The sequence below is a fragment of the Hemiscyllium ocellatum genome, chromosome 29 (assembly GCF_020745735.1).
Source record: "Hemiscyllium ocellatum isolate sHemOce1 chromosome 29, sHemOce1.pat.X.cur, whole genome shotgun sequence".
In the NCBI taxonomy this organism is placed as follows: Eukaryota; Metazoa; Chordata; class Chondrichthyes; order Orectolobiformes; family Hemiscylliidae; genus Hemiscyllium; species Hemiscyllium ocellatum.
In genome coordinates, this window is record NC_083429.1 from 51064724 (window position 1) to 51092547 (window position 27824).

The 27824-nt window shown below is 44.1% G+C and overlaps 1 protein-coding gene across 2 annotated transcripts in view; it reads right to left on the reverse strand.

The window, feature by feature from the left end:
- The window catches only part of nherf4a (NHERF family PDZ scaffold protein 4a), a 51217-nt gene extending 26431 nt beyond the window's left edge, over positions 1 to 24786 (reverse strand). For both annotated transcript variants that reach the window (XM_060846854.1, XM_060846853.1), the window contains exons 1-3: positions 24741 to 24786; positions 13124 to 13151; positions 1865 to 1929 (exon numbers count right to left, since the gene is read on the reverse strand). In XM_060846854.1, the coding sequence (XP_060702837.1) occupies positions 1865 to 1929; positions 13124 to 13151; positions 24741 to 24756 (109 nt within the window). In that variant the 5' untranslated portion in view covers positions 24757 to 24786. The remainder of the gene's footprint in view (positions 1 to 1864; positions 1930 to 13123; positions 13152 to 24740) is intronic.
- Positions 24787 to 27824: the final 3038 nt, after the last annotated feature.

Sequence of the window (27824 nt, forward strand, 5' to 3'; positions counted from 1 at the left end):
GAACTGCCAGAGAAAGTGGTCAATGCAATTACAGTTACAGCATGGAGAAGGCATTTAGACAGGTGCATGAATAGGAAAGATTTAGAAGGATATGGACTAAATGCAGGCAAATGGGAAACTTGGTCAGCATGGATAAGTTGGACGTAATGATCTGTTTCCATGTTGTATGACTATATTAGGAAAAATGCCTTCATTCCGATATTATAGAATTCTTTATCCTAAATTCTCAGTTATTAAGTTGTATTCAGTTTATTGAATTTGGATTAAGTATCAAAAAGGAAAAGACTCTGCTTTAAACCAAGGATAAAGTGAAACATCACACAACACCAGGTTATAGTCCAACATTAAACCAAGGAAGCTGGGGAAGATGATGTGGTTTTCAAACATTGTGAGTTGTATTTGCACAGTTGTTACGTTCAAGCAGTGGTGAATAATTTCTGGATTAATTTGGACTGTGAGTACATGTACGGGGCAAGTTTTGCTCAGAGAAAGCCTATTGATTAGTTTTTCAAACACGACCAGTTGTAAGGGTCAGGAGTCATTAGTATGCCAACTGTCTAATAGACTCGTGGGCAGACAGACTGTCGTTATATAAATAATAAAGTGATGGTAATCCTGCAGACTCTAATCAGACAGCATCCTCTCACTCTCCATGCAGTGACATAACAAAGAAATGGAAGGTAGTTAACGCCCCTCATTCACTGTGTGTTTTTAAGTTGCTGCCTCTAACCAGTGACTGAGAGATTGAACTGCGTCTTCAGCAAATAACTGAGGGGACTTGGAATGAGGAGGATTGAAGATCAGAAGGACACAGAATTGGTGTCAATGATCTGTGTTACCTTTTTTTTTAAAACTACATCCCTATTATGTATGTATTTTGTTTGTTTATCTGTGTCTGTCTGCATGTGAGTGTAGAGGCTTAAGAAGGGGTAGAGTTTACATTAGATTTATAAACAGATGATTTATATATTGGGGGCCAGAACTGATTTAACTGTAATGAATAGTAGTTTCTTATTAAGTATATAAACCTGGTCAGTGCTTCCTGTTAACCTAAGCTCATCAGACAGGAAAATTGGGTGTTTTGATCAAATTGTTAACCTTAATCATGATTCTAGGTGTACTGGGACTTGAGTATCAGCATGCATTTCCAAGTGGATCATGACAAAGTATATTCAAAACTGAAGTTAATATTGTTTTCGAAACTCAGAGAATTAAGGGATATGGAGACATTGTGGGCATTAGAAGGAGTGGAGAAGATTGACCATGAACGTACTGAATGGTGGAGCAGACTCAAAACGGCCATACAGCCCACTCCAGCTCCCGTTTCTGATTGTCTTATCAAGTGGGTTAGAATCCAAATTGGATGGCTTTCTGGGATTCCCTCAAATTTCCAATGAAAACTGTAAACAAATGCCCTGGCATTCTTGCAGTTATTCTACATTAAAGTGAGTTTACTGCACAGAAATAGCCCATTCAGCCTGACTGGTAAAAACTGATGTTAATGCTCCAAAACAGCTCTGTCCCAACGGTCTACACTTAACTACATTACCTTTACCATTACCATAAATGACAATAAGCAAAGACAACACATCATATGATTTTGATTCACCATGGAAATGTTAAGTTTTGATCAGATCCTCCAGAAGAGAAATTAGAATTTTTTTTGTATTTGTTTTTGGATCCAGTAGCTTCTGCCTTAGTAACAGAAATTATCTTATCACCCAGGACATTGTTCCATTGCTTTGGGGACCAGTTAGTGATACACTCTACTTTGACAACAATAAAGGTTAATATTTAGCCCACACCTGCCATTTACAACACCTCATAAAAACGTTTTCAATAAAATGCATTAAGTTTAATTTACCTACGTCGTCACAAATGACCAAGGCAGGATTATCGATCCCTTCCTTTGGATTAAAAGTAAATTTCCTGAAAAATAATCAGAAGATTAAAAAAAATGTATGTTGATAGTATTAGATGACTCAAGCTTACAGCACAGATGAGTCCATTCAGCCCATCATAGAGCCATTCCATGACCCCTTTACCCTATTCATTTGTAAAACTTTCCATTTTAGGCATTTATTCAATTCCCTTTTAAAAAAGGTACAACATGTGCGCTTCCACCTCCAGACAGTGTATTTCAGATCACAACAATCACCGTATGGAATAAATCCTTCTCACTTTTCCTCTAGTTCTTTTGTTAATTTCCTGAAACCTGCGCCTTCAGGGTTGTGACCCTTCTATCATTGGAAACACTTTCTCCTTAATTACGCTATTAAAATCTATCATCATTTTGACCTTCTGACGAAGGAAGAGATAAATCAGATCGAGGAATAATCTGCAACTGAGTTGCACAAGGTTAATGGATATCAGGTGAAATAACTCTACAGAGGCCGATATCCCGTCACCAAGTCACCCTTTATTTACACACGCCTAGTACTTGACACTGGTCTGACTTCCTCAGAGCCAGTTCTCAGAGAGAACAGAGCCGCTGACACTCCTGTTTATATCTGGCAGCCAGAACTCCCTGCTTGGACTAGATTAACAGCCCCAAGGAGGAGTCTTCTGTAGAATTATAGAATCCCTGCAGTGTGGAAATATTGCATATTCCAATGGCCCATCTGACTGATCTCATTATAATCACTTCACCAGGGACAGGTATTGTGGGTTACACATGGTCAGCTGATCAATACAAGCTGCCAGAGGCTTCACAGTGGAAATGCATCATCTTAAAATACTTCCTCCTGTGTTTCGCTAATAGATGGGGTGGAGAGAAGAGCAACGACTCCCTAACAGGATCAGAATGAAGTAGGACATATGGACTCAGGCTGCAGTGGGGCTGATAGGTTCCCAACGTAGGAGCCTCAAAGCAACAGTGATCGCACATGAGAGAATCTTACGTTCAGTTTGTTACTCGTGATTTTAACTTAAATAAAAGCACAGACTGTGTGTTTCTGATGCATAAAGATTGCCACTGAGAGTCTGCACTTATGCAGATATCCCCATGACTTCAGTCAGCTGCAACAGGATGTGTATTTCCAGCATGCATCTGGAATGTCGCAATGTGTGATGATGTCATCTCCCATACACAACGATGAACAGCCCTCTGCCCAGCACAAGACAATGCACAGATGGCTGATACTATGCAGGATATGCATGCACCTCCTGAACATGTTCCACCCATTCGGATTTCGAGCTTGTTCTAAAGGCTTGATCCGCAGAGGTGTTCACAATAAGAATAGTGTACTCTAATCGCCAGTCACTTTGATTAATGTACAACCTCTGCTGAAAGATGTGCAAGTATCAGGCAGTCCAGACCTTTCCACAGAGCTCAGTTATACACAGAAAACTAACCCATAGATATCCTGCAAAAGGCCGAGCCTTGCCTGTGAATGTATGGAGAAGGCCAAATTTGAGACTGCAATTGACAGAGGGCTGGAGCACTATGTTTCTGTGTGTGTACATTGACATTAAACACAGCCATAAAAATGACTCTGAGGGTATGAAGGCAGAGTTGGCAAAGGTGAACAGAGAAACAAGGATAAAAGGTTGGTCAGGAGTGCTGCAAGGGCAAACATTTAAGGAAATATTTAACAACTTTCAGCAAAGATTTATCCACATGGGAAAGAAAGACCCGTTGGAAACAATATATTATTTGTGACTAAATAAGGAAGCTAAGAATCAAAGTAATTGAAATAAGCACTGTGCATGTCTGCAAAGATTACTGGCAGGTTAGAGGATTGGACAGACTATAAGAACCAGCAAAGAATTACTAAAGAGTTAACAAAGAAGTGAAAAGCAGAGTACAAGAGAAGGCTTGCTAGTAATATAAAAACAGATAATAAGAGTTTCTACAAACATTTTAAAGGAAAGCAGTAACTATACCTCTTGTTGGTCCTCTAGGGGGTATATTTGGACAATTGAGCGCACAGAGAGGGGAGCCAGAGGGTAAGCTGAGATCAGTTTAAATTAACGTTTTTCTTTTCGCAGTCTGTGTTTTTTTTTCAACTAGGAGCAGGAACCCGGAAGTCGTCAACAGAGGTTTCTGGGAAGGTAAGACGTTTGAGTGAAGAAGGAACCCGAGACACTACATGTGTAGTGTCTCCCTCCCTCCCTCCTCCTCTAACCTAAAACAAGGACTCAGTTGGCTGAACAGGTAAGCTACTTAGTGTTCTTGTTTTGGAGACTAAGTGTAGAGTTATGGCAGTGCAGGCAGTGGAATGTTCCTCCTGCAGGATGTTTGAGGTAGGGGTGACCACCGATGCTCCTGCCGACTTCACCTGCAGGAAGTGCAGCCAGCTCCAGCTCCTCACAGACCGCGTTAGGGAACTGGGGCTGGAGTTGGATGAATTGAGCATTATTCGAGAGGCTGAGAGGGTGATAGATAGAAGCTACAGGGACATAGTTACGCCGGAGAACAGAGGTAGCTGGGTAACAGTTAGAGGTGGGAAGGAGAGGAAGCAGGCAGTGCAGGGATCCCCTGTGGTCGTTCCCCTCAACAATAAGTATACCGCTTTGGATACTGTTGGGGGGGTAAGGCCGAGCAGGGGTAAGCTGCAGTGACCGGGTCTCTGGCACGATGTCCGGCTCTGAGGCCCAGAAGGGAAAGGGGGAGAGGAGGAGAGCGCTAGTTATAGGAGACTCTATAGTTAGAGGGACAGACAGGCGGTTCTGTGGACATGGGCGAGACTCTTGGACGGTTTGTTGCCTCCTGGGTGCCAGGGTCCGTGACATCTCAGACCGTGTCTTCAGAATCCTTAAGGGGGAAGGTGTGCAGCCAGAAGTTGTGGTGCAGATTGGCACCAATGACATAGGTAGGAAGAGGGGTGGGGAGGTCATTCAGGAGCTCAGGGAGTTAGGCTGGAAGCTAAAAGCTAGGACGGACAGAGTCGTCATCTCTGGGTTGTTGCCGGTGCCACGTGACAGTGAGGCAAGGAATAGGGAGAGAGTGCAGTTGAACATGTGGCTGCAAGGATGGTGTAGGAGGGAGGGCTTCAGGTATTTGGACAATTGGACTGCATTCTGGGGAAGGTGGGACCTGTACAAACAGGACGGGTTGCACCAGAACCAGAAGGGCACCAATATCCTGGGGGGTAGGTTTGCTAGCACTCTTCGGGGGGGGGGGTTTAAACTGATTTGGCAGGGGGATGGGATCCGGACTTGTAGTCCAGCAAATACGTTAGCTGTTTTTCAGGATGTCCAAGAATGTAGGGAGGCTGTGGAGAAGGTAGCACTGACAGGGAATACTTGCGGACACAGAGATGGGCTCAAGTGCGTATACTTCAACGCAAGGAGTATCAGAAATAAGGTGGGTGAACTTAAGGCGTGGATCGGTATTTGGGACTACGATGTTGTGGCCATCACGGAAACGTGGATAGATGAGGGACAGGAATGTTGTTGGAGGTTCCTGGTTACAGATGTTTCAGTAAGATTAGGGAGGGTGATAAAAAAGGAGGGGGGGTGGCATTGCTAATTAGAAATGGTATAACGGCTGCAGAAAGGCAGTTCGAGAGGGATCTGCCTTTGGAGGTAGTATGGGCTGAAGTCAGAAATAGGAAAGGAGCAGTCACCTTGTTGGGTGTTTACTATAGGCCCCCCAATAGCAGCAGAGATGTAGAGAAACAGATTGGGAAACAGATTTTGGAAAGGTGCAGAAGCCACAGGGTAGTCGTCATGGGCAATTTCAACTTCCCAAGTATTGATTGGAAGCTCTTTAGATCAAGTAGATTGGATGGGGCGGTGATTGTGCAGTGTGTCCAGGAAGCTTTTCTAACTCAGTATGTAGATTGTCCAACCAGAGGGGAGGCCATATTGGATTTGGTACTTGGTAACGAACCGGGACAAGTGATGGGCTTGTTAATGGGTGAGCATTTTGGTGATGGTGACCACAATTCTGTGACTTTCACCTTAGTTATGGAGAGAGATAGGTGCGTGCAACAGGGTAGGTTTTACAACTGGGGGAAGGGTAAATACGATACTGCAAGACAGGATCTGAGGAGCATAAATTGGGAGCACAGGCTGTCAGGGAAGGACGTCGTTGAAACGTGGAACTTTTTCAAGGAACAGACACAACGTGTCCTTGACATGTACATACCTGTCAGGCAGGAAAGAGATGGTCATGTGAGGGACCCTTGGTTGACGAGGAAGGTTGAATGTCTTGTAAGGAGGAAGGAGGCGGCTTACATAAGGTTGAGGAAACAGGGTTCAGACAGAGCAGTAGAGGGATACAGGATAGCCAGGAGGGAGCTGAAGAAAGGGATTAGGAGAGCTAAGAGAGGGCATGAAAAATCTTTGGCGAGTAGGATCAAGGATAACCCCAAGGCCTTTTATGCGTATGTGAGAAACATGAGAATGACGAGAACGAGGGTAGGTCCGATCAAGGACAGTAGTGGGAGACTGTGTATTGAGTCGGAAGAGATATGAGAGGTCTTGAATGAGTACTTTTCTTCAGTATTTACAAATGCGAGGGACCGCATTGTTGAAGAGGAGAGTGTGAAACGGACTGGTAAGCTCGAGGAGATACTTGTTAGGAAGGAAGATGTGTTGGGCATTTTGAAAACCTTGAGGATAGACAGGTCCCCCGGGCCTGACGGGATATATCCTAGGATTATGTGGGAAGCAAGAGAGGAAATTGCAGAACCGTTGGCAATGATCTTTTCGTCTTCACTGTCAATGGGGGTGGTGCCAGGGGACTGGAGTGTGGCGAATGTTGTGCCCCTGTTCAAAAAAGGGAATAGGGATAACCCCGGGAATTACAGGCCGGTTAGTCTTACTTCTGTGGTGGGCAAAGTAATGGAAAGGGTACTGAGGGATAGGATTTATGAGTATCTGGAAAGACACTGCTTGATTAGGGACAGCGAGCACAGATTTGTGAGGGGTAGGTCTTGCCTTACAAGTCTTATTGAATTCTTTGAGGAGGTGAGGGTGTGGATGAGGGTAGAGCAGTGGATGTAGTGTAAATGGATTTCAGTAAGGCATTTGATAAGGTTCCCCATGGTAGGCTTATGCGGAAAGTCGGGAGGCATGCGATAGTGGGAAGTTTGGCCAGTTGGATAGAGAATTGGCTAACCGATCCAAGTCAGAGAGTGGTGATAGATGGTAAATATTCAGCCTGGAGCCCAGTTACAAGTGGAGTTCCACAGGGATCAGTTCTGGGTCCTCTGCTGTTTGTAATTTTTATTAATGACTTGGAGGAGGGAGTCGAAGGCTGGGTCAGTAAATTTGCAGACGATATGAAGATTGGTGGAGTTGTGGATAGTGAGTAGGGCTGTTGTCGGCTGCAAAGGGACTTAGATATGATGCAGAGCTGGGCTGAGGAGTGGCAGATGGAGTTCAACCCTGCCAAGTGTGAGGTTGTCCATTTTGGAAGGATAAATAAGAATGCGGAATACAGGGTTAACGGTAGGGTTCTTAGTAATGTGGAGGAGCAGAGGGATCTTGGGGTCTACGTTCATAGCTGTTTGAAAGTTGCCACTCAGGTGGATAGAGCTTGTAAGAAGGCCTATGGTGTATTAGCATTCATTAGCAGAGGGATTGAATTCAAGAGTCGTGAGGTGATGTTGCAGCTGTACAGGACCTTGGTAAGGCCACATTTGGAGTACTGTGTGCAGTTCTGGTCGCCTCACTGTAGGAAAGATGTGGAAGCTTTGGAGAGGGTACAGAGGAGATTTACCAGGATGTTGCCTGGAATGGAGAATAGGTCGTACGAGGATAGGTTGAGAGTGCTAGGCCTTTTCTCATTGGAACGGCGAAGGATGAGGGGCGACTTGATAGAGGTTTAAAAGATGATCAGGGGAATAGTTGGAGTAGACAATCAGAGACTTTTTCCCCGGGTACAACAGAGTGTTATAAGGAGACATAAATTTAAGGTGAAGGGTGGAAGGTATGGGGGGGATGTCAGGGGTAGGTTCTTTACCCAGAGAGTGGTGGGGCATAGAATGCGCTGCCTGTGGGAGTGGCAGAGTCAGAATCATTGGTGACCTTTAAGCGGCAATTGGATAGGTACATGGATAGGTGCTTAAGCTAGGATAGATGTTCGGCACAACATCGCGGGCTGAAGGACCTGTTCTGTGCTGTACTGTTCTATGTTCAATGTTTCGGGCATGAGCCCTTCTTCAGGAATGAGCCTTCTCCCGCTCTTTGGATGCTGCCTGACCTGCTGCGCTTTTCCAGCAACACATTTTCAGCTCTATGTTCATTGTTCTATGTTTTAAATGTTGGGAGATTTAAAAAGATACTTCGGGCTGAACTTTACCTAAAGTCAACTAAATGTCAATTTCCGGGTGTTTCTCGGAGGGGTTTGCTCTCGTACGCTTTTCATGCAATTCTCCACTGCTCACCTTCTTACAGATGAAGCATGCCCCGATGGCACCATCACTGTGTTACAATCTTGTGTTTGCCAGTGGTGGAAATACTCACCACTGCTGAGACCCTGTGGAATGTTTGCCCTTGCTTCATAATCAGTTGTGCACCAGGTCAATCCTTGTCAGACAGGAATAGTGCTTTATAATGGGAGGGAAATGAAAAATATGAAGATTCTGAGGACACATAAGTGGCACGGGTGGCACTTGATTGGAAATGGAAGCTCACATTGTAAATGTCCTGTCAGTTTATATCATCACCGGTCTGAATAACTGACAGTAATGACAGCTACTAGGACAAAGCGACACAGGATTCCCACCCTTCATGTCATGTTTGAAATTTCTCTAAGGGAGTGCTGTTACTTTCTCACTAACACCAGTGGAATATAATCTCTTGTCTTTGTTCAAGACTGACCATGGTCCACCCTCCTCATTGACTTGGAAGAACCAATGAGTAACCAAATCCCTGACTGATCTCCGTGTAGCTCCTGACTGACATCCCACTAGTTCCCTGTCTGCTTTCATGGGCCTGCAGCATTGACTATGGCCCACCCTCCTGGATTGAGATGATATTTAACCCCCAACCATATCTAGGTAAGCACCCAACTGGCCTCATCCAAATTCCTGGAATGATACTGGATAATGCTCTTGACTGACTATGTGGCACCCCCTGATATGAATAAGAACTAGTCCCCTCAGACTTTCAGACATGGTCATTGAGCCCAAGTAGCAGCACTGTGTTTACCGCATTAGCTGGTGGGAAATTGATGGAGCATGGTCCCATACAGCAACATTCCCCACTGCTTTGACTGATCACTGCCTTGACCGTAACCAGCTGTCTTCCTCTGAGTCTCCAATGAAAGATGAGGAAAGACAGATGTCACATTGAGGCTGCAAGATCTGAATGATGCAGCAACCTGCAGCAGGGCAAGGCAGGGATGCTGTGAGCAACGCAGTGGGATCAAAGCAAATGGGTGCTAAGAGAGGAGGTGAGGAGCCCTGAGATGCAGCCTGTTCCAATCTGGGAGATGGGTGCAAGGTGCCAGGCAGCAGCATGACACTGTCAGGTGTCAGTACACTCCACAGTGCGGTATTGCAATGGAGGCTTATCTTCAAAATGAGTCAGAGATGTGCCGTGATGATGTAGTGAGGCTGGAATACAGCTGATGCCAGTCTCCATGGGTGGGGGTGGGGACGAATGGTGTTCTGAGTGTGCCCAGAGGTACTGAGTACTACATGCCATAAAGAGGGCTGTAAGTGGCAAATGAAGCTGCCAGCTATGCACTCGAACTTTTATGTCAGGACCTGTCACCATCCACTCCCTCTCTGCCACATGGAAGAACAGGAAGTTGTATCTAAACAAGGTGAGAATAGGTGATAATGAAACGTAAATGCACGAGATTAGTGCCTCACCGCCTACTGCTGAAATTCTTATCACAGGGTCTGGGTGCAAATTCAAAACCTTCTTCTCGATGTCGCAAATCTAATTATTCTGATCTTGCCATATTTTCCCAACTGATGCACTATTACCTATGTTGTTCAAGAGTTGGCACAATTCAGCTCTTTGTGTTTATCATTACTGTGGAAAATTTCTAAAAGGTCATTGAAAATAACAAAGTGACAGGAAGGGATGTACCTGAATGCTTGATGGGCTGACTGGCCTATTCCTTAGTTACTATGAGCTTAAAATATTCACTGTCTCCAGGGAAAAGGGGTGACTGGAGAGCTGCTGCACCTGAAGTCTTCAGGATCCTTTTCCAGTTTGTTCTCTTATTCTTTCCATTGCCAACAGCACCCTCCCCCTCACCCCCACTGCCCCACACCTTTCATTTGTGTGAAACCGACTGCATTTCTAAATTTTCCCAGTTTGGGTGAAAAGTCTTATCTATCAGTTCCATTTTCCACAAGGTTCTTTGAGCAATAGTATCAGCCTCCTGTTGCCCTCACATTTACTGACTCCATTTGATTCACGTGAAGTTTGAGATGGACCTTCACCCTGGCCCTGTCTTGTCCCAAGATTAAAATCAATTCCCTTACTTTGCAACACCTGCCTCATCTCCAGTGGAGCCCCACCGTCACGTTTAACAGCAGGTTTGCATTTTCCTGTGCAGTTGGCCAAGAGGATGATGTGTTTACACAGTCAATTTACAGTCAACCAAGCAAACAATTAATGATATTCAATTAGGTTTTGGCTCAGATCCGATTGTATTGTTAACAGGCTGGGAGATAATGAGGGAGGGCAGGTCACCATATCCACACAGTGAACAGATGGAAGTGTTATCATAGTTCAATCAGCACTCAGAGTTCAACTCAAACCATTTCCAATGAGAAGGTGATGAACATCAGGTTTACTTGCTTAGCGAGCCAACAGCAACTTGCAGACATAGATCACCATTGAGGTGCTAATTGTCCCAAGGTGTTTCACAAGAGCAGTATAACAGCAAAATACAGCAGACACTGGCAATCTGAAATAAACACAGAAAATGCTGGAGAAAGTCAGTGGGGAACCTAAGACCAGTGGGGTTCCACAGGAATCAGTGCTGGGACAGCAACTGTATACAAAATATATGAATGATTTGGAGGGAGGAAGTGAATGTGCAGTGACCGTCGTTGAAACAGTACAAACATCAGTGGAAAGGCAAGTTGCAAGAGTGACACAAGCAGTTTACAGAGAGGTGTTGACAGGTTAAATAATTGAGCAAAAAACGTTGGCAAATGGAGTGTAATTTGGGAACAGCATTGTTTAATGGAGGAAAACTGCAGAAAACTGCAACACTAAGAGATTTGGAGGTCTTTATTCATGAAACACAGAAAACTAGCTCACAGGGGTAGCATGTAATCAGGAAGAATAATGGAATGTTGGCCCTTATTTCAAGGGAAAGTGAGGACTGCAGATGCTGGGGATCAGAGCTGAAAATGTGTTGCTGGAAAAGCACAGCAGGTCAGGCAGCATCCAAGGAACAGGAGAATCGACGTTTCCGGCATGAGCCCTTCTTCAGGAATGAGCCCTTCTTATTTCAAGGGGGTTAGAGTAAAAGAGTTGGGAAGTCTTACTGCAACGGTACAAGATGCTGGTGAGACCATACCTGGAGCACTGTGAAAAGCTTTGGTTGCCTTATTTAAGGGAAGATATTATTTCATTGGAGGCAGTTCATGGAAGGTTCACTAGGATCAGCCCTGGTATAGAGAGATTGTCTTACGATCAAAGGCTAAACATGTTGGAACTCTGTTCACTTGAGCTGAGAAGAATGGGAGGTGATCTCATTGAAACTTAACAGATTCTTAGGGTCTTAAACAGGGTCAATGCTTGCCCTCAGAGGACAGTCTAGGATCAGACGGTATAGTCTCAGAAGCGGCAATTTAAGATTGCGATGAGGAGGAATTTTTTCTCCCAGAGGATTGTGAGTCATTGCGACAGAGAGCTGTGGGGATCGGGTCTTTGAGTAAGTTTAAAGCTGAGAGAGATGGATTCTTGATCAGTATGAGAGTTAAAGGTTTAAGGGAAAGCATAGGAAAGTGGTCATAAGGACTGACAGATCAGTCATGATCCTGCTGAATGATGCTGCAGGCACAAGGGACCCAACAGCCTATTCCTGTTCCTACTGCTTATGGTCTGACAGCAACTGCAGTGAGAGAAACAGAGGTAACACTTTGACTCTGATTTGACTCTTTTTCAGAGGTCTGAAGATTCAATCTGGACTCAAAACACTACCTCTGTTTCTCTTTCCAAAGTTTCTACCTGACCTGCTGAGTTTCTCCAGCATTCTCCATGCTTGTTATTGGAATACAGCTGGAAAATGAGCTGCACAAAGAGATATTGGGACAGACGACCAAAACTTTAGTCGAAGAAGTAGGTTTTAAGGAGCATGTTAAGTGAAGAGTGAAAATTAGGGAGGTGGAGAGGTCTAGGAAGGGAATTAAAGAGCTTAGGGCAAGGAAGGCGAGCGCCAGCAACAATAGTAGAGCAATAAAAATTGGGAATGTGCTAAATTCTGGAATGGCAACAGACTCAGAAGATGAGATGGCTGGAGGAGTTTGAGAAGGAGGGAACGATGAGGGCATAGAGGGATTTTAAAATGCCGATAAATATTTTAAAATCAAACTTTGCTGGACTGGGAGTAAATTTAGGTTATTGAGCACAGCGGACAGAAGGTGAATGGGAGTTAGTGTGAGTTATGACTTGGGCAGAAGACTTTTGGATGAACTCAAGATAAGGGGGGAACGGAAGCTTGGAGGCTGTCCAGGAATACATAGTTGTCATAGTTGTGTGCAGAGGTAATGAAGGCAGCCAGAAGCAGATGAATTGAAGAGTTGTTCTTTGGCCTTTCAAACATTTCAATCCTGAAGGTGTAGTCCATTGTAGCCTAGTCATCAAACAAACCTGGCACCCACACCGACTCAGAGTATAGTAGAAATCCTCACATCAATGAAAGGTGTCTAGACATCTAGCTCAAGAGCCATAACCAGCAAGGTTGAAGACCAAATGATGGAAAATAGGACAAAGTCTGGGTGACTACTGTTTCACTGCCCAGACATAATGGGCCAAATGGCCTCCTTTGTGTATTAAACTTCCTACGTTTCTGTGAACTTTATACGTTTTAATGAGATCACCTTGTTTTCTTCTAAACTTCCAAGATAATGACAATCATACAATGAGAGGCGGCTGTCTTCAGGACCCTGCACCGAGAGGCAGTCAGTGACTCGACTCCTGGTGCCACAAAGCTCTGAGTGGGCACTCTCATGAAAGAGAAACAAATACTTACGGAGATAATGCTTTTGTGTCCTCAATACCTGCAAACAGAAGGAGAAGAAATTAAGAAAGCATTGAAGCACCTTACCTGCAAATATTGCTCAATTTTTGTGACAGAACAGGATTGGAGGGGCTGAATGGTCTCTTCCTGTTCCGATAATGCTTTAGCAGTGAACACACATTCTCTCAAATCCTACTGAGGTAATAGAAGCTACCAGAAAGTGAAATTAATAGAAGCAGCCTTTTTGTGGGACGCTGCTGGTCACTTCCTCTGAGACACTATTGATGTTTTCTAATATTCTGGGACACGTCTCCCGGTTGCTAAGCTCTGGAAACAATTTTAATCCTTCTCCTCAGGTAGAAACTATAAAAGTCAGTGGTTATAATTGTCCGAGTCAAACAACACCAGATTGTTTTTAACCAGGTACATGTTTTGGTCCGGACAAGGTCAGAAACCAACAATGACACAGCTTGTCTAAGCAGCACCTTTTATATTGTTAAACGTTCCTGGATATTTCTTAGAAGAATATCAAACAATATGCGATAGGAATATCAGGTCGGTGACCAAAAGCTTAGTCAATCAAATGACTTTTAAGAAGCGTCTAAAATGTGGGCGGCACGGTGGCACAGTGGTTAGCACTGCTGTCTCACAGCGCCTGAGACCCGGGTTCAATTCCCGACTCAGACGACTGACTGTGTGGAGTTTGCACGTTCTCCCCGTGTCTGCGTGGGTTTCCTCCGGGTGCTCCGGTTTCCTCCCACAGTCCAAAGATGTGCGGGTCAGGTGAATTGGCCAAGCTAAATTGCCCGTAGTGTTAGGTAAGGGGTAAATGTAGGGGTATGGGTGGGTTGCGCTTCGGCGGGTCGGTGTGGACTTGTTGGGCCGAAGGGCCTGTTTCCACACTGTAAGTAATCCTCGTAAAAAGAACGAGGGGCAGATGGGTTTAGGGACGGAATTCCAGAGCTTGAGGGCCGTGATATAAATGGGCGACCATGCAACACCAATGGTGGAGCAACATTAGAGATGCTTAACAGGCCAGAATTGAAGAGAAATTCGGTGAGAGAGTGGGTGAGGAATTGATATATCACTATACGGTCTGTTAGATTGGATCACAACCTCGTCTGAAAATTCTGAAATTTCTCTGGGCACTGCTGTCTGCCTCACTGATTCTGACAGCTTGGCACAGGTTCACTGACACGAATGAGTTGTGTTCCTGACCCAGTACAAAGTACAAAAGTACTTCGTCTTCATAACACAAACTGGATGTTCATACTGCACTGCTCGAATTTACATTCACTGAAACCAGGAGACAGGGTGTGAGTGTGTGAGGATATTGTGTCAAATGTATTGACTGTAAACCTATTAAAAAGGCTTTTGGAGTTAAAGCAAGGCAGAGGAGGCAGACTTGATTTGCACAGTGCTTCTTTAATAATGTGTCAATGGAAAGGGTCACTCAACCTGAAACGTTAACTCTTTTCTCTTCACAGATGCTGCCAGACCTGCTGAGCCTTTCCAGCAATATCTGTTTTTGTTTCTGAATTACAGCATCCACAGTTCCTTCGGTCAATTTCAGTCACTCAATTACTAGGCAGATATTGAAACCCTAGGTCCAGTGTAAGGAAGAGGTCAGATTTGATCTTGACTCACAGAATACAATTATGGTGATTGGATGAAAATTAAGGAAAAACTAGCATTTTATAGCACCTTTCACATCCTGAGGTCAACCCACAGTGCTTCTTAGCCAACTTCTCAAGAGTTGAGGGGTAATTATTAGTCTTCAGAGAGAACACCTCTGTTTCTCTTTGAAGTAATTTTGTGGAATGAAGATGTTATGAAGAGAGACTGAAACAGTTAGAAGAAAGACAGGTAATCTCATAGAAACCCAAAAAATTCTAACAGGACTAGACAGGGTCAATGCAGAATGGATGTTCCTGATGACCCAGTAGCCCTGAACCATAAGTTACAGTTTAATGATATCTTCCATTTTGGACTGAGATGAGGAGAAATTTCTTCACCCAGAGAGAAGCCTGTGAAATTCTCTGGCATAGAAAACAGTTGAGGCCAAAACAGAATTGAATGTTGTCAAGAGGGTGCTGAGGGCTAAAGGGGTATTGGGAAGGAAGAGGGAAAAGGCTATTAAGATGGTTGATCAGCCATGATGATATTGAATGGCGGAGTTAGCTTGAAGGGCTGAATGGCCTACTCCTGCTCATGTCTTCTATGCTTCTATAGAATATTTTACGTCCAACTGAGAAGACTGAGCTGTCAGTTTAACATCTCATGTGGAAGATGCTACCACTGGAAATGTAGAACTCCCACACCGTTACTCAGACTCAGATGCAAAAATCCTGTATTTCTCCCTGCGCCAGATCTGTCTCTCATCCAACAAGCAGCTCAGGCACTCATTTCACTGGCTGCTTGAAAGAAAGAGTGTGTCTCGGGCTAAAAAAAAGGCATCTCATGTCCATTGTCAAGTGACTGGCAATCTCTATTGGGCAGGAGAGCTGAGACAGTTTGCACAGTGTCACCCCCCGAGTTATTTTGCAATCAACAGACCTTCTGCATCGACATCACAGCCAGGGAGTGCAGAGAAAACCATCAGTCAACTTACCAACACTATCCCTATGAACAAGGCACGTACCAATCTAAAAGTAAACATAGAGATAGAGCAGCACAAACCGAAGAAACAAAACGAGGCAGGGAGACCACAAACTATCACCACTCATTGGAACAAAATGTTAAGTTTGTTTGCACTTGATTTGACAAGTTCCTCTCCACTCCTCCTTCTCTGAAGGGATTGTGTGTTAATTGTGGCACAATTTCATTGAAAGAGACCAAGGTCCAAATAAATCTCTCTGCAATGATAGTGGAGTTGTTGCCTAAGCGCAGTGATAAATCCCTATCAATGAGAGCATAAAGGACTCAGACATGATGTGAGGAAATCCCCAGTGATGGGGCTTTGGGTCATAGGTCAGAAATCAATGGCCCCTCCCAAAAAGGTTACATTCACCACAAGTCACGTCTAAAGTTACTCACATTCTGGATCCTAAATGTTATCTTCCAAAACAAATCTCTCTGATCTGGAGCTGAATGAATCAATATTAATAGCTCCCACAATTTCCCTCTCGCTCTCTCGCTCCCTGTAATATTGAGCTGGATTTTGCCAGGCCTTTGGAGATGGGCTGGGGAGCCCAATGTATTCCCACTGCCATGACATTTTAGCATCAGTGGGACACCTAGAGCTTCAGAGCCCATTTGGCCACTTCAGATCATGACTGGTGTTTTACTCGTACCAAGAGGGGCCTCTGCAATATTGAGGAGATGGCCTGATAGCCCTGGCAGCCACTCAGCAGGTTTCGAGGTTGGTCCTCCTTTATGGCTTCCCATGACCCAGGAAGAATCCTCCATGGTAACACACAGCTCTGGTTGCACTCAAGATTCAAGTGCACCAATAGAAGAAGTTCAGCCCCCCTCACGCTGTGTAGATTGCCTGGTTCATCTACGGTTAAAGAGAAGACTTGACCAAATTTGCCATGATGAGAACATGATAAGAAGTCAGAGCAGAAGCAAGCCATTCAGTTTATCAAGCTTCATTCAATGAGATTGCGGCTGATCGAATAATCCTCAATTCTACTCTCCTGCCTTTTTCCCATAGGGCAACACGGTGGCTCAATGTTTAACACTGCTGCCTCACAGTGCTAGAGACCTGGGTTCGATTCCAGCCTCAGGTGGCTGTCTGTGTGAAGTTTTGCACATTCTCCCTGTGTCCGCATGGATTTCCTCTGGGTGCTCCGGTTTCCTCCCACAATCCAAAGATGTGCAGGTCAGGTGAACTGGCCATTCTAAATTGCCCATAGAGGTAGGTGCATTAGTCAGGGGGAATGGGTCTGGGTGGGTTACTCTTTGGAGGGTCGGTGTGGGCCGAAGAGCCTGTTTCCACGCAGTGGGGAATATAATCTAATCTAATCATAACCCTCATTTCCCTCACTCATTAAAAATCTGTCTATCTCAGCTTTGAATATACTTAATGACCCAGCCTCACCAGTTCTCTGTGGTACAGAATTTCACACATTCGCTCCCCTTTGAGGATTGGAGGTGCCAATTCCTTCTACCTCCAGTCTCAGCAATGACGATCTCTAAAGAGGATGCTGCTATGCCCTCCCATTGGGTTGGCATCATTGGCAGCCATCCTGAATAAGCTAGAGATCCTGGAGGCAGTCTCTTTATTGGGAACATAGCGACACGGGAATTTACTCTTTTATTCATTCAGGAAATATGGAAGTCACTGGTGGGCCAGCATTTATTGCCCATCCCTAGTTGCCCCTTGAGAAGGTGGGGGTGAGCTGCCTTCTTGAACTGCTGCAGTCCAGGTGCTGTAGGTAGACCCACAATGCCATTAAGGAAGGACTTCCAGGATTTTGACCCAGTGACACTGAGAGAATGGTGATGTATTTCCAATTCAGGATGATGAGTGGCTTGGAGGGGAACTTGAAAATGATGGTGTTCCCATCTATCTGCTGTCCTTATCCTTCTAGATGGCAATGGTAGTGGGTTTAGAAGGTGCTGCCTGTGGTATCTTGGTGAAATTCTGTAGTGTTATCTTGTAGATGATACACATTGCCATCACATTGGTACTGAGCGTCAGTGATGGAGGGAGTGGATGCTTGTGAATTTGGTGCCAGCCAAGCAGGCTTTGTCCTGGATGGTGTCAGGCTTCTTGAGTGTTGTCGGAGCTGCACCCATCCAGAATATTCCACCACACTCCTAAATTGCATCTTGTAGATGGTAGACAGAGTTTGGGAAGTCAGGAGATAGGTCACTTGCTGTAGAATTTCCAATATCTAACCTGCTATTGTAGCCACTGTTTTTACATGGCAAGTTCAGTTATATTTCTAGTCAATGGTAAACCCTAGGATATTGGGTGGATGGTAGGCATTGAGAAAGGGAATGGTGTTCTGCGAGGGTGATGTCATTGAATGTCAACAAGTGATGGTCACACTCTCTCGAAGATGGTCATTGCCCTGGCATTCGTGTGGCATAAATGTTACTCACCACTCGTCGACCCATGTTGCACATACAGGACAAATGAAACAGGAGTAGGCCATTCAGTCTTCATGAACCTGCTTCATGCTTCAGCTAAATCATGGTTCATATTCTACTTTAACACCTTTTTCCCCACAAATAATTGGCTGCTCCAGAGCTTCACTAATGCCAGAATAGGGTCAGCTCCTGATTTACCACCCGCTGGTGAGACTTTCACTCTACAAGAAAGATTCAGCCCAATGTTCCCACAGATTAGTTATGAATTTACCCCTTTTAATGCACGGGCCTCTGGTTATAGAGATGAACCAGATGGTCATGGTTTAAACCATCTGGACTCTTTAGAATCTGAACAACAGCAATTGTACAACTATATAGAATTCACCACACTGGGGCAGGCCATTCATCCTAATTGACCCATGATGCTGATAACAAAATACTGCAGGTGCTAGGCATCTGAAATAAAAACAGTATAAGAAATGTAAAAACTCCACAGCATCTGTGGAGAGAGAAACAAAGTTAATATTCTGAAGAGTCATATTGCACTCAAGATGTGACTTCCTCTCTTCATGGATGCTGGCAGACCTGCTGAGTTTCTCTTGCACTTTCTGGACCACGATAGTGTTTCATCTGAATCTCCTCCCAATCTACTTCATCTCACCCTACCAGCTTTTCCTTCCGCCAACACCCCTCCCCCCACCAACCTCCTTATTTAGCTTTGCCTTAATTGCGTCTGTCATACAATCATCGTGGGAGCAAGTTCCACATCCTCTTCATTCTTTTGGTGAAGAGTTTGCTCCTGAATTCTCAATTTGTGTCTATCTTACATTTACGAACCTTAGCTTTGATCTCCTCAACAAGTGTAAACCTTTTCCCCAGACCTGCCCTGTTCACATCACATCACATCATCCCATGGCCCTCTCTTTTACTGAAGGACCCCCCCACTGTTCAATGTTTCTTGGTAGTTATAAACTCCCAGTTTTACTGAGAACCTCAGGAGATTTCACTATCTCAGAGGTACTGTATAAATGCACACTGTTAAAAATACTTTTAGTATCATTATTGATTTCAGAATGCTTGTCAGCATTTGTCAGAAAATTCCACCCCATGAACACTTAGAAGAAAGCCTACTGCTCACTGTGTGGAAAACATGTTGTTATAAATACAAGGTTTATAAGTTTCTATTTTGAGACTGTTTAACTTAAGGTGAAAAAGCATAGTGAAGGGGTCATGTGATCTGTTCCAAATTGTGGCTGACCATAAGCTTGGTTGATAAAGGCTAAAGGTAAAAGTGCAAGGTACGTTTCTTACTGGGAAGATGATGTGAAATATTCACACTTGTGGCTGATGAACAAGGCAGAGCATAAGCTTTTAACAACCAAGTTTCATAGGGAGGCGTTAAGCAACTCAGGCTTTATCAATAGCTATATTTTAAAATGACATTTTAAAATTCTACAACAAAATGGGGTTGGGGATCTAGAAAATAGAGGAATTAGAATATATTTGACCAACATTTTTATCTGGATACAAGATCCATATGGTTCATATTGTTAGAGCAATTGGCTTTGAGAGCAAATAATGCCACAGAAAGTCATTGTAGTATCAGTTACAGAGTTTTCTTAAGATATTGTGGAACCTCTGATGCATCAGTTAATGAGAATTTTAGAGAAAGATAGAGCAGCTTTCGCTGTGCATAAAGCAGAGAGAATGCTGCTCCTATTGGTTCCCCATGTGAATCACAGCTAGGGGCTTGCGCTCAGATTGAAGAGACCCGCTTGGTGAGGATTTAAACCAAATTGGAAAATGGCTAAAGAATTCCCATTTCATCTATCATCATGAAATGTCAACTTGCCGGTTAAAAGTCAACCGCCGAAATAGGGAAAAGAAAGCAAACCATTACAAGGCTAGAATATAGCTAGGGACTACTTTCTGGAAAATAGTGTTCAAACAAGGGGAAATTGTCTGTTGTTTTAAGTTAAATGGGGACTATTTCCTGCAGTTTAGACTATAATTCACTTGCTGAACAATGCTTAGACAATATTGCTTTTTAGTTTATTTATGACAGCGAATGTCTTAAACCATGCAATCTTGTTGTGTGATCCTTCTAATCAGTCTCTGAAAGTATCTTTCCAAAAGTTATCAGTCTCTATGGGGATCATTTCAATTTTGAGTCTCTGGTGTGACAAATTGGAAATGCAATGGTGTGTCACGTCAATTTTGTTTGAACTTGATAGAATTATTAAAACAAAAAGTGTCAATGCTCATTCACACGCAGCAACAGCTCCCAGAGTTGGGGAAGCGTTAAGTGATTGTCCCGGGTCGTTTTATTTGGGTTTGAATCCTGCTGCAAGATGATCTCCTCAGGAAAGTACATTCCCCCTCCCTGACAACTGTTGTCTTGTCTGGAGGATGGCCAAATCAAGTGGTTGAGTTCTATTCTCTTTAGCATGTGTCTGTTCACTTCCCTCTATTGTCCAATAGTTAAAACTTTGTTAGAAATCACGCAACACCAACTTATAGTCCAACAGGCTTATTTGGAAGCACTAGCTTTCGGAGCGCTGCTCCTTCATCAGGGACCTGTAGCTTCTGTATCTTATGATCCTGTTCAGAATGACCATGTTGGTTTCAGTTCTTTGATATGTAAATCGCAAAACTTTTTTAAAAGTTAGATTCTCAAGTGAACTTGAACAACTGGTGTCACGTCGGCCCAGACATTTGAGGAGTGAGCTGCCTATGAGAGACTGGGCACACTTTTGCAGTCTGGGACATTCGACCTCGGACCTTCGGGTAACCATCCTCCAAGGTGGACTTCGGGACAGGCAAGAACAATATGTGGCTGAGCAGAGACTGATAGCCATGGGGATGAAGGAGCGTCGCTCTGAAAGCTAGTGCTTCCAAATAAACCTGTTGGACTATAACCTGGTGTTATGTGATTTTTAACTTTATCCTCCCCAGTCCAACACCGACTCGTCCATATTAAAACTTTGTTGACAGCAATGTAAAATCCACCAACAGGATGGTTACCACAACTTTTAGGATTTTATTCTACAATTGTCAGAAAATCTCAAGTGAGAATAGGCCATTCAGCCCATTGTGTCAAGAGATTATACTGTCTATTCCATCTGGAACTCCCACCACTATTTGTCCATTCTTTTCAGGACTCGAAATTACTTCTCCCAAGAACAGAAAACAAGTGAGCTATGTCCGACTGTCTCCAATGGTGTTTCTCAGCTCGCTACCAGCATTGTTAATCTCTCCCTTAATGCTGTTAATCTCTCAACCTGAACTGTTAATCTCTTTACCAATACTGCTGATCCTGTACCAATGCAGTTAATATATTTGTTACTATTTTAAGTTTCCTGCTTGTGGGACGTGCTGTAGAACTCATGTAATCAGTGATGTTAAAAATTGGGAGACAAAGCTTCTCGGATTGACCTGAAACATTCCTCCCCCAAACATTCCAACTCAATTATTACATTTGAATGTAAACAAAAATATCCACAAGCAGGAAAATTGTCTGTGACTGTGTGTGTGCACTCTTGTATACCCATGTTTGCTTGTGCACATTCATACATGCACAGTCATGGATATATGTATGCTAGCTAAGCATTCATGTTATGTTTAGAGATGCTTGTTTGTTACAAGATATGTTCATATGGATATGTGCATGTGATAGGTTTACAAAGTTAAAAATCACACAACACCAGGTTATAGTCCAACAGGCTTATTTGGAAGCACTAGCTTTCAGAGCACTGCTCCTTCATCAGGTGATTGTGGAGAATAAGATTGTAAGATACAGAATTTATAGCAGTGTAATGTAACTGAAATTATATATTGAGAAAGCCCTGGATTGTTTGTTAAGTCTCTCATCTTTTAGAATGACCAAGTTGGTTTCAGTTCTTTCATATGTAAATCGCAAAACTTTTTTAAAAGTTACATTCTCAACTGAACTTGAACAGCTGGTGTCACGTCGGCTCAGATAATGCACTTAAGGGGTGAGCTGCCCTGTGACAGACTGGGCACACTTCCGCAATCTGGGACATTTGACCTCGGACCTTCGGGTGACCGTCCTCCAAGGTGGACTTCGGGACGGGCAAGAACAAAAAGTGGCCGAACAGAGGCTGAAAGCCAAGTTCGGTACCCATGGGGATGTCCTCAACTGGGACCTTGGGTTCATGTCACATTACAGGTGACCCCATTGCACCACACACACACCGACAGACCCATACACTTAGGCAGACCCTCTTTCATATACTACCACACGTACTTTCTCAGACTTGTACCCCTTTATGCACACACACACACACACACACACACCCACACACACCCGCCGCCACCACCCCACCTCCACCCCACCCCCCAAACACACACACACCCATGTGCACACATACACATATAAGGTTGTGAGGTGAATTTGTACTTGCAGAATTACATTTTACTTTGTTCAAAAGCTGCATGAATCCATATAAGATTCTGTAAATCCATTTTTTAGGTTAGAATCAGTCTAACCATTGTGGCACAGACAGCCTTACACAGGGCAGCTCACACCTTCAATGCATTATCTGGGTCGACATGACACCAGTTGTTAAAGTTCACTTGAGAATGTAACTTTTAAAAAGTTTTGCGATTTACATATGAAAGATCTGAAACCAACATGGTAATTCTAAAAGATGAGAGACTTAACAAACAATCCAGGTCTTTTTCAATATATAATTTCAGTTACATCATGCTGTAAACTTTTGCTATAAATTCTGTATCTTACAATCTTATTCTCCACAACCACCTGATGAAGGAGCTATGCTCCGAAAGCTGGTACTTCCAGATAAACTTGTTGGAGTATAAACTGGGGTTGTGTCATTTTTAACTTTGTACACTCCAGTCCAGCACTGGCATCTCCAAATCATGTAATAGCTCTGCATGGGTGTTCTTGCATGTTGTTTTTGCACGTATGCATTGTGTTTGCATTTGTGTTTGAGTGGTGTGTATGTGTGTGTGGATTACATGATGTGTGTGTGGCATGTGTATGTACATGTGCATACGTGTGCGTGTTAAGTGTGTAAGTTTCTGTGTTGAGCATGTGGTTTAAAGGACAATTGAGACGTTGGAACAGTGGGCAGCAGAAGACTCATCAATTCACTGAAGTGTGACCACAACGTTAAGTTATTTTCTTTTGCAGTCTCACCCAGTACTTGGCTCCATATTAATGGCACAGAGTCCTGCAATAACAGCTCGGTTTCCTGTTTCCCATTAGCTGTGCTCCACATTATAGAAAAATAATTTAAAACTCATGGAATTATGGACCAGAAGGAAGCCATTTGGCCTACTATGTCCATGCTGGCCCTTTGAATGAGCAATTCACTTAGCATTACGCCCTTGACTTTTCTCATTAGCCATAGTCATAGAGATGTACAGCACAGAAACAGACCCTTCGGTCCAACCCGTCCATGCCAACCAGATATCTCAGCCCTTAACAACTTTCCAGATAATGATGCAATTCCCTTTGGAGTGCCTCAATTGAACTTGCCTCCCACCACATCCTTGGCAGTGTGTTCCAGATCCGATACACTCCAAAACATTCTTCCTCATGTTGCCTTTGTTAATGGCGGCAGAAATCTGTTCTGACCAGGATACAGAAAGTGAAGCTGTGATACAACTGAGCAGCATCAATACAAAACTCAGTTTTTCCGGGCATGAGTTAACAAAACGAGGATTTAAATTAAGATTTACCTCGTTTGTAATCCATGAACCCTCCTGCACTCCACGTAAATTGCAGTACAATGAACTATTGTATATAATGGATTGCCACTGTGCCCTCTGCCTCGCGACTCTTCTTCCCATCTACTCTGTCCAGACCCCTCCTGATTTTGAACAGCCTAACTAAATCATCTCTCAACCTCTCCTCTCTGAGGTAAACATTTTCAGTCTACTTTTTCACCTTAAGTTCCTCATCCCTGTGACCATGTCTGCCAATCTTTTCTGCACACACTCTGACACCTTCACAACTTTCTGAACAACAGATGTCAAAGATTCTAACACAAGTCAATAAAGAAATCTCAAACCAACCGTTAACATCACTGACTCGCCTTGACTCAACCTTAAACTTTGGATTCCTCCCCAGGATGGATCCGTGAGTCTAAAGTTCCCAGCTCTTTAGATCTTTATCCAGAGATAACACACGGCTATGCCCTCTGTCTCCATGTACAAAGAATGATCCCAGTGCTGAGATGGAAGGCAACGGTTACTCCCCGTTACCTACCGGCTGCATAAGAAACCCGTTCAAAATCTGTGATGTGCCTGCTTTCTCTGGGCACTTGGCAGAGACTTCTGGCCTCTTTAGAAAGTAAATCAGCTTTTCACTTTAAATTGTGCTGCTGTTAATTATTAATATAAAGTTGTTCGGCTGAAATGCTGGAACAGGGCGGGATGAGGATAGCCTTACATTCTAGGAGCAGATTAGAAAAAGCAGCCTGTCTCCCTCACTCACTGCTCACCCACACAGCCGCAGGGTGGGCATTCACAAATCTGATTGAGAAAAATCTGCTTTCTCAGGCGTTGCTGGGTTTTATTAAATGAGAGATTCTTTACATACCGTTCTGTTCCTTCATGTTGGACCTCTGCTAGCTGAGACGTTTATGAATCCAGAAGGTTGAGGTACAGTCTGGTTATAAAGCAACCTCTTATCACATGAATGGACCGAAGTTTGATGGCTCAATGCGGGATGTTTAATGTTTAAACGCCATCAGATTACACTGGCTCTCTCTGCTACACCTGCACTGCTGGCTTCCTCTCTCTGAGAGCGAGAGAGACCCGCAGCCTCTCGGTCCCTTCATTCCCCTCCTAACCCCCTACACCCAGGGATTTGCAAAGTTGCTGACAGACCCCGGGAAGTGGCGTTGAGCCCAGCACCCTCTCCGGGTGCCTTTCTGTAGCCTCCTGCCGCGTCCTTGATCACACAGGGTTCCGCCCTTCCAGCACCAGGTGTCAGCCGAAGCTCTGAACTCTTCCTTCTCACTCCGGGAGTTCGAGCCCCGGGGAGGGCGACCCTGCCGCGGCTACTGTTCCATTTCTGATGGGCCGGAGCCCCTGGCGCTGGCTGCAAACCCACAGAGAGAGAGAAGGGGGTGCTTACCTCTGTCCCCTGTCCAACACCCTCTTCCCCCACCCCCTGCAGCAGATTCGCCGGTCAACATCTCGCTGCAGTTTGTGTCCAAGTTACGCCACAAACGTGAGAACACCTGAAAAGGACCTCCTTGGCTCTGAAGTAATTTGTGACCACCCGGTGCTATACAAATGCAATTCTTCCTTTCCACCGCCTCACTTCTTGGCATTAGTTTGGGAAAGTTGGGGTGGTTGTTGATGATTAAAGTAAGCAAAAGGTAAAGCTGTCATAGTCCTGCACTAACCTGAGGGTTACCATGCCTCAGGTCATGAGGGACATTTGATTGGTGCGCACAGCAGATGCAGGAACTGAACCCACGCTGTTGGCATAACCCTGCATTGCAAACTGGCCTTCCAGCCAACTGAACTAACTGTGTCAGGCTTGACCAGGTGCCTGTGATGTTACTGCAGTTCAGAGTGACAGTGTTGGTGTGTTCCTTGTGGATCTATTTTGTTCCGTTTGGGAGAAAGGGAAGTCTCCATGAGTTGAGATCCAATGTGTGCACCCAGAGTGATTTTTTAAAAATTCATTAGTGGGGATGCTGGGCCAGTATTTATTGCCTACCCGCAACTGCCCAAAGGGTAGCTAAGAGTCAAATTGCCAGGGGTCTGGAGTCACATGTAGGCCTGACCAGGTAAAGCTAACACAGCTTCCCAAAAGGGGATCAGTGAGCCAAATAGATTTTTCTCAATAATCAACAGCAGATTCATGGTCATCATTAGAAACTTATTTCTGCGCATTTATTGAATACAAATTCCACCATTCGAACCTCAAAACATGACCCGGGTCTCTGGATTAATGGCCTGGTGATAATTCCACTAGGCTACTGCCTTTGAGACAGGCACCTGACATCCCACTGTAATATTGCATTCCTGTGCATGCAAACTCCATGTACAATAAACACAGCCTTTAGGATTACCCTGGAGCCAGGAGGGACACCAAAAGTTCCCCACTGTTTACGTCAGGCCAACACCTTGACCAATCACAATTGACTTACTATCCAATTGTGTATATTGGGTGTGGGCGTTTGCACTCCCTTTTTGATTTTCTTAAAAACCTCCTCCTCTGCTTTTGGTTGCACTTCAGTCCCACGCTCCTGATCTTTGGGCACCCGGTACGGAGGAGCGAGGGCAGGTCTGAAGACCTCCTCATGGGTCTGCTCCTGGGCCTGGCCAAACTGACCATAAACAGGTCCAGGCAGCGGGCCGTGGAGGGGTTAGTTAGGGCCAACTGCCTGCTCCTCTTCCGCGGTTACGTTAGAGCCCGGGTGTTCTTGGAGAAGGAGCACGCGGTGTCCACCAACACCCTGGAGTTGTTCAGGGAGAGGTGGGTGCCGCAGGGAGTGGAGTGTATTATTCCCCCCTCCAATTCTATTTTGATTTAATCCCTGCCCTCCCCTTCACTGTTTGATCACACAGCGTTGCCCTTTGATGTGAAGGGCACTGCTTGTCACAGGCCACTCGGGTGAAAATAAATAAATAAATAAATAAATAGATTGTTGCGACAGTTCAAATTTTGCATTCTTGTGTTTGTCCTGACAAGGACAAGATGAAAAGCTTCAGTAGCACATCTCTCTTTTCAGTAATGATGTGGAGGAGCTGGTGTTGGACTGGGGTGTACAAAGTTAAAAATCACATAACACCAGGTAATAGACCAACAGGTTGATGTTGGACCACCTGATGAAGGAGCGTCGCTCCGAAAGCTAGTGTGCTTCCAATTAAACCTGTTGGACTATAACCTGGTGTTGTGGGATTTTTAACTCTTTTCAGTAAGGTTTCTACTCATTGTCTTTATCCAGCTTCTCCTTAAATACATCAATGAAAGTAAAAAAGAAAACTTGCATTCATGCCGAGAGGTACATATCTGCTCAAAATGCTTTACAGCAAAGGAAACATTTTTAATGTGTCATCACTACCATAGTGTTGAAAACATAGCAACTAATTTGCACAAAGCAAACTTGACAAAAAGCAATGTGATAATCACCAGATATTTTTGTGATGTTAATTAAGAATAAATATTAACCAGGGCACTGCTCTTCTTCAAAACAGTGCTGTGAGATTTTTCCCATCCCCTGAGCATGGTCATGGGGCCTCAGTTTAACATCTCCTGTGAAACAGATCAGCTATGAACCTATTGAATGGCACAGCAGGATTAAGGGGTTGAATGGCCTCGTCTGTTCCTGTTTCGTATGATCGTATATTATTTCATTCAAGTCCAGTGCCTGAGGTGGCAAGGTCCGCATTTGCACTGCTCCCTCAGGCAATTCCTAATAGGAAATCCTAATAAGGATTCTAATAGGATTTATTGATGAATATATTATATTCATATATTGGAATAAACTCCTGCCTTTTGTAACTGCACTGTTTGAGTATTTGCTTTTCTGCATAAACCCTTTTGGGCAGCACTTCCACAATTGCACACTGGGGGAAAAAGATATGAAAACTTGTAGAAAGTGTCAAGAACTGAGAGAAATTGATGAAATGAACGTTAATAAAAGTACATTTTATTTCTTGA